At 45.9% G+C, this 7,249-nt stretch overlaps 2 protein-coding genes across 8 annotated transcripts; both read right to left on the bottom strand.

Moving 5' to 3' along the window:
* Positions 1-213: 213 nt before the first annotated feature.
* On the bottom strand, positions 214-4,495 carry LOC307073078 (P2Y purinoceptor 13-like). Of its 7 annotated transcripts, XM_079732777.1 has the most exons (6): positions 4,356-4,488; positions 4,004-4,077; positions 3,614-3,655; positions 3,301-3,502; positions 2,226-2,615; positions 214-878 (listed from the first exon to the last, which is right to left on the bottom strand). In XM_079732777.1, the coding sequence occupies exons 4-6, from the start codon at positions 3,481-3,483 to the stop codon at positions 399-401; spliced, it is 1,053 nt and encodes a 350-aa protein (XP_079588903.1). In that variant the 5' UTR covers positions 3,484-3,502; positions 3,614-3,655; positions 4,004-4,077; positions 4,356-4,488; the 3' UTR covers positions 214-398. The 7 variants fall into 7 exon arrangements, with proteins under 7 accessions (XP_079588903.1, XP_079588902.1, XP_079588901.1 ...); XM_079732776.1 differs by having other exon boundaries at positions 3,301-3,655; XM_079732775.1 differs by lacking the exon at positions 3,614-3,655.
* A 1,156-nt stretch (positions 4,496-5,651) lies between these two features.
* Positions 5,652-6,776, bottom strand: LOC307073081 (P2Y purinoceptor 13-like; the record flags this gene model as incomplete). Its single annotated transcript, XM_079732783.1, has 1 exon — positions 5,652-6,776. The coding sequence occupies one exon, from the start codon at positions 6,774-6,776 to the stop codon at positions 5,793-5,795; it is 984 nt and encodes a 327-aa protein (XP_079588909.1). The 3' UTR covers positions 5,652-5,792.
* Positions 6,777-7,249: the final 473 nt, after the last annotated feature.

Raw genomic sequence — 7,249 nt, 5'->3', positions numbered from 1 at the left:
GTCGAGGCAAGATAACAAGTTGTAAGCATGAGCCCAGGAAATGTATAAGATGTTCTGGATCAAAAATAGAAACGCCCTGCTTACCAGTGTCACACTGCCTCACGTAGCACAAAACTTAAAAAAAACCCATTTATATATATATATATATATATATATATATATATATATATATATATATATATATATATATATATAGTTTTTCTTACTCTTCTTACTAAATAATATACTTTTTTTTTAAATTAATATTAATAATTATTTATTGGTTTCTACACAAAAATATCTTTGGAAAATTTCCAAACCTCTTGCTCTACATAGCACTAGAAATAACTGTTATATACAAGTGCAAAACCACCACAACCTTCCCCGCCGTCACGGTAACGGTACCAGACGGGGTACGGTCACAGACTATGTTCGCTGCCCGACACCACGTTCGTCGGGACGATCATCGACATCTCCCGTTGGGTGGAGGTTGCCGTGGGCGACTCCCCGATGTCTTGTGGGAGGGGCCTGCGGCTGAGTGTGGCCGTCAGTCGCCTCCGGAACACGTTGCACAGGAAGATGTAGATGAGCGGGTCCAGACACACGTTGGTGGCAGACAGCCACAGGGTGGTCTCCTTGGCAACGTACAGTGCTTGGGCGTAGTTGGACGCGCACTGGTTGGTCTTGCCCTGGGTCTGGGTCAGTGTGTACGGCAAGCGGACGAAGTGGTAGGGGCCGAAGCAGATGAAGAACACCCCCACCACCACGAACACCTTGGCCTTGGTGCTGCGGCTGGCCGCCTTGGAGCTGCTCCGTGAGGCCATGTAGGACTCGTACACCTTCTTACTGATGAAGGTGTAGCACACGGCCATCAGCCCGAACGTGCACCAAAACACCACCTGGAAACAGGGAGCGTAATGAGCAGTCCCTCCAGAAAAACGTGATTATGCGATCGCATAATTCAACGCGTAATCAGCCAAAGTCGGCATATTCATGCGGGGGCCGCATTTTTTCAAATATGCCGCACTTTCACCGCATAAATTGCCAATTTCCGCGCAAAATATGCGGGGCTTCCATGATTTCATAATCCCCGCATTTTTGTTGCAAAAAAGTCACATATATCCTAGCAGAAAGTTTAAATTTTTTGCGTTTACTTCACACAAGAGCAGCCGTTTCCCCCGCTTGCCATGGAAACGTTATGAAGTGACGTAATTACGCGACGCAAACGTCATCGACAAGCTGCATTTTTCGCAAGCTCCCGCATTTTTTTGCAAGTTCCCGCAATTTCATCGCATAAAATTGCATAAATATGCCGCATATTTCATCGCATTTTTTAAGCATAATCAAGGATTTTTGGCAGCAACAATCACAAAAAAAAGCTGCATTTTTCTGGAGGGACTGAATGAGGTGTGAATCGTTGGTGTGGATGTAGTGGATGCTCAGGTCATGGCAGCATCACATGAAGATAGAATATGACTGGGATCAGAAATAATTACATATCCAAGGTATATATATATCTATACACCAGCCTGGTCTGTGTACATTTGCATGGCTAGTTGCTACTGGTGCACTGCCATACCTAAAGCGAACACACCAATAATGAATGTTATGACATTTTTTTTCTACTGTGAAAAAAGGCCAATGGTAAGTATTATAACACAGCAAAAACAACTGCATGTTTAACAGTATATTTTAAACCTGTGAAACCTGTTTTTAATTAGTTATATTTTAGTTTGTGTTCCTTATAAATGGAATGCATTTATATAGCTCTTTTCTAACCAGTGGTCACACAAAGCACCTTACAATATTGCCTAACATTCACCCTTTCATGCACATACTCAATAACTGACGATGGTTTCAACCATGGAAGGCAAGCTCGTGAGCAGTTAGGGTTAGGTGTCTTGCTTAGGGAAACCCCTACAATCGAGCTAGCAACCTTCCAGTTACCAGCCAACACGCTCTCCCGCCTAAGCCACATCCCTTTGTACAGTCGGCGGGAGGAAATGGGACCCTTCTCTAATGCCAGGCCAGAATCTCTGAGCCAGAGATCGGGGATGAATTCAGTCAGGTGGCAGGGAGACCAGCGCTTGGACAACGTGACGATGGGGTTGTGGATGTTACCCATAAAAAACGGGCAAACACACAGACATAAAACTCATGGAATAAAGCAAAGCACCGAGACAGAAAAGCACCGATTAAACCTGAGCGTGGGCAGTAAAGCAGCGGACCGCCGACGGACCCCTCACCTGAACGAAGTAGGTAAATCCCTTGTGCCACGCCATCCCCGCCTCTCCCTTCATGGTCGTGCACTTGAACTTGGCCCCGGGGGACAGGGGCATGCGGTCGCTGAGGACGGTGTTGGGCAGCGCCAGGGAGAGCATCACCACCCAGACACCGGTGCTCAGGACCTGGCCAACCCTGACATGCTGCAGGGGCCCCTGGCCGAAGGGCCGCACAATCTTTAGGTAGCGGTCCAGGCTGATGAGCCCCAGCAGGATGATGCTGATGTACATGCTGGTATAGAAGAGCACGGCCGAGTAGCGGCAGTAGACCACGCGCAGCTGCCATGAGCCGATGCCCGCGTCACTCAGCACCTTGATGGGGAAGGTGAGCGTCATCAGGAAGTCGGCCACCACCTGTCAATCAACGAGGCCATTGGGTTGCTTTTAGATGGAGGATACATGGGTATGTGTCATCATCGGTAAAGTCGGCCACCAACTGTCAATCATCACGAGGCAGCATTGATTATAGATGGAGAATATAGGACCTATGGCACTACCTATCAAGCAACCACGTCAACGATGATAGATAGACAAAGACGCTGTTCATATTTGTATGTCATTTGGTAGACACGCAATCTTGCATAAAACAAGGGAATACATTATTAGTCTTGGATGGCCATCGAGGTTGGAATCGCCCCTCCAAACCAACGCTCTTGCGTTTTTTTGAACACCGCTTCAATGTCACCTCCCGGGCTCCTTCCGGACATGGCACTGTCTGATCAATGAATTGGCGTAGTGAAGGGGGCGTGTTAAGCCCATATGGGCCCTAGTACAGCGCTTGTCTGATAAATTTAAATCTTGCGTGCGTTTTAGGACTACTAAAGCGCGAGAGACTGATTAACTTAAAACTTGCGTACGACTTACTTAAGCGCGCGTCTGATTAACGTAAAAAGTGCGTGCGATTTACTAAAGCTCGTCTAAATGACTTACAACTTGCGTGCGACTTACTAAAGCGCACGTGCGAGTTACAAACTGTACGCGCACAATGAGTGCCATGTCGCATCCCGGGCTCCGTATCCGCTTCTAAGTTCTTTCTCACCACATTTTTGAGATACACCACAAACGTGGAGGTACTGGGGATGTTGAAGAAGATCCAGGCGGCCAGGGAGTTGAGCACCAGGGCGGAGAGGAACAGCAGGCTGTACAGGCAGGGGAAGACCACTGAGGTCACGCTGGTGTCCCGCTGACACTGGACGGAGTTGTTGGGCAGGCTGATGTTCATCCTCACAACCTGCAAGAGTCTGCAACAGAGAGATGAAACAGCCCTTTCAATCCCATTCCATCAACAATCCCCATGGGGATGGGAATGCCGAATGGGTCTTTTCTTAAAATATGTTGTGTATATAACTCACCCCGGGTTATATTCTTAGGTCCACCCGGTGAATAGCCCCAAACTAATAAACATTTTAATCAAAACATACTTAACGAGACTTCACATTGAAAAGTGACGTTTTCCAATATTGTACTCAATAAATACAAGAATAGTTCTAAAATAAGCCAACTGTTGAGCACACAAGAATAACATCAGAGTTGGAGTGTGTGCTACGGAATGGTATAACTAGGGGAAACTCAGAAATGGTTTAAATTCTTTAAAAACATGTGTAGACAAGAAATAAGGACATATATTTACTTGTTTTAATGTAATACATTTGTAATACTTCAATGTATTGGTCTCTAACTAAAAGGAACCGTACACTGCACACTGATCACTGCACACTGCACCGTATAATTTGAATGCTTACCTCCAAGAGTATCCTTATTGTCTTGTTCTTGGGAACATGTAAAGCACTCTCAAACCCAGAAATGATATATAGCCCTAAACATGAAGAAGTGAAAGAAGTTGAATAACCTTTTTTTGTCCACTGAGAAAACCACCCGGTCAGCTGCAACTGAAACAATCTGTATTAACCCCAAGCACCACTGTAACCTGTGCATGTGTGTGTGTTGGTGTGAGTGTGTGTGTGTGTCTGTGTGTGTGTGTGTGTGTGTGTGTGGGTGTGTGTGCGCTCGCGTGCGCGTGTGCATGCGCGCATGTGTGTGTATGTGTATGCATGCGCCCGGTGTGTGTTTGCCCCTCATTTGATGTGCTCTTACAAAAGGTGGTCTCCGGTTCTTATGTGTGTCTGTCTTGTCACAATCCAAATGAGCTTTCCATTCTGCCCCAGAGTGAAAGACTCCTTCCTTTCTTGCTTCCTGTTCCTATTGTCGGCCGAGTGGTTTGTTTTGCTCCGTGCCAGTGCCCCTGCCTCCGCTGGTTTGAGTAAAGTCTTACAGGCTGTGGATGGGCACTGAGGGGATGCATTTCTGCACCTACCAGAGACCTCCTGCTGCACCTGCACACCCACAGCTCCTCCCCCGGCCAGTGAAGCATTACCCACATCAACCCACCCGCCCCCGCAGCCTTATCGTTACCTAGTCCTCAGAGGAACTCTGGGGCACATCAGCTCGTCCTGTACGTAACCACATCCTATCAGAACAGTCTCTTACAGTAAGCAATCACATCATTATTTTCTTAAGTATCTTTTATATTAATGAGTGTTTGTGTGCATTCCCGTCACTGGGAAAGTGTGACTGTTTCTCCAAACACATTGTTACAATGCATATCTGCTTATGGCTGTACCCACATTTGAATCTATTGTATTTTTTATATGATATGTGTTTGTGTGTATCCCTGTTAATGGGAGAGAGTGTATAGTCACTTGTAGCTGGTCTCTGATGGGGTTTTTTTTTCACCAGCTTTTTATACCCTTTTGTGCTATCATTACAAAAATAGCATGTGTTTCTGAGAACCACATCACATAATTTCCTGTGTGGTGGGAGCAGTACCACAGGCTAGCATTTCCTCAAGGATTATTCTATTATTTATTTGGTTCATTTATTCATGGCCTGTCTTGAGCCATTCAAAATCTTCAGCTTAAGAATTTTACTGGTTATGATGGTCATGATTAGGATGATGGCAATGATGATAATGATGGTGATGATGATGATGAAGATGATGTAGTAACCATGATTTAACTATCTTCTATACGTATCGCTTTTCGATACCCCTTACTGCTTGTATACCTCAGTGCTATCATACATGTTTAGTACATAGTTTAGTCACATATCCTTAAGTATACATCTTCTACTTTATTGTTTAACAACGCCTCCCTGACAAATAATTTCCCAAGAGTTTGTACAGGTACAAACTCATGAACTTGAATCAAGTAACCAAGTAACCAGTGACTAGCAAGACAATTCTACTGATCTTCACCATGAAAATGACACAGCAAGGCAGTTTTGTGAGAATTGGTTTATGTTATGGTTTTGTGTTGCAGAGAAACAGGAAGCCAGCAACCACTTCAGAACTCTTGTGGCCCTTTCTAACATAGAGTGCCCATGCATGCCAGTTAATAAACGTGTACCGAGAGACATAAACACAAAGGAAGTTAGACACAGATAGTTCAACAAAACACAAAAGTCAAACCACACATGCCTAGTTATCTGCCTTCTGCTCATCGAAGAAGCAAAAACAAAAACAGGTCACAGGTCTCAGGTTGGCCTTTTTGATTTACCCCACGCTCCAGATCTCCTCCACGCCTTCCCCGCGTCTGTAATCATGGCCGTGAGCTTCTCGTTATACTCTCTGCACAGGAAGAAGTACACGATAGGATCCAGGCAGACGTTGACGGTAGCGAAGAACAGACCCAGCTCCTTGGCGTAGCGGCTCAAAAGGTTACTGCAGGAGCCGTTCATGTTGGTCTGCTGGAAGGTGTACGGGACTCGGACCACGTGGTACGGCCCGAAGCTCACCAGGAACACCACGAGGACCAGGAAGACGCGCAGCTTGGTCTTCTGCTTGGCCTGGCTGTTGCTGCTTCCCGACTTGCGGAAGGACTGGATGACCGTCTGGGCGATGCACATGTAGCACACAACGACCAGCACACAGACCAGCCAGAAAAACAGGTTGAGAAAGATAATGACCACTTCATGGACCCTGATACCCGGTTCCCCTTTATAGACCATGCAGCTGCCCGCGGCGGATGATGTGTTGGGGTAACGGTCGGTTAAAACCATGGTGGGTAACCCCGTGGTGGCGATCATGAACACCCAGACGGTGGCGGAGACCCATCTCCCAAAGAGGAGGTTCTGGCACAACATCTGACCGCGGGGCTGGACGATCTTGAAGAAGCGGTCCACACTGATGAGGCCCAACACAGAGATACTCACGTACATGCATATGTATTTCATGGGCTTTAGGAAACGACAGGAAAACATATGGAACACAGCCGACAGAGTGTTGAGATCCTGAAAGATCTCGAAGGGGATCAGCAGGGTCACAACCATGTCAGACAACACCAGGTTCCCCAGGTACACCATAAAGGTGGAGGTGGAGCGGACGTGCAGTGAGATCCACACCGCCATGCTATTGAGCGCAACAGCGAAAGGGAAAATGATAGAATATAAAGCGGGCAAAAAAATCCCAGGCCCACTGGGACAGTCTGCCATGGTAGCAGATGTTACATTCGACGTCATCCCTGCACCTAGAGAAGATCAGTGGGTCACAAACACAAACATGTCACGTACCAAAAAATGTTTTTGTCGACTACCAATTGAATACTAATTGAACAGAGCTTGGATCAAACACGTCAGAAGCAGTTTGAGAAATGGCAAACGACACAGCACACGTTGTAGCAGGCATGAAGAAAGCACAAGGTTGTTAAGCTTTGGTGAATTATCGAATCGATCGCAAAAAATAAGTACAGACTAATTAATGCAATTTTGTGGAGCATTCCTAATGTAAAATATTGCTTTGTGAACTAAAGATATAAATGGATGGATCGTAGGAATTGTGATGTTGTCATCACACTCACCGTGATTAACTCAGCCTTCGGAATGGCATAATACATGAAATGTATTGAGAATGGGGTACTGCATGTATTCTTTAGAGGGACGCAGTTTGGTAACACCTTTTTTTCCTAATAAACAAAGCGGTATTTCATCTGTGA

Source organism: Pollachius pollachius (assembly GCF_949987615.1).
Source record: "Pollachius pollachius genome assembly, chromosome: 3".
NCBI lineage: Eukaryota > Metazoa > Chordata > Actinopteri > Gadiformes > Gadidae > Pollachius > Pollachius pollachius.
This window is presented reverse-complemented; position numbering and strand designations above follow the sequence as displayed.

What these genes read in the sequence shown, in the direction of transcription:
- LOC307073078 (XM_079732773.1), bottom strand. Translation starts at nt 3,483, where the DNA reads ATGAACATCAGCCTGCCCAACAACTCCGTCCAGTGTCAGCGGGACACC. An exon ending in TGGTGTATCTCAAAAATGTG is followed by an intron (nt 2,616 to 3,300) that starts GTGAGAAAGAAC and finishes GTTGATTGACAG; the next exon opens with GTGGTGGCCGACTTCCTGAT. An exon ending in GATTTACCTACTTCGTTCAG is followed by an intron (nt 879 to 2,225) that starts GTGAGGGGTCCG and finishes CCCTGTTTCCAG; the next exon opens with GTGGTGTTTTGGTGCACGTT.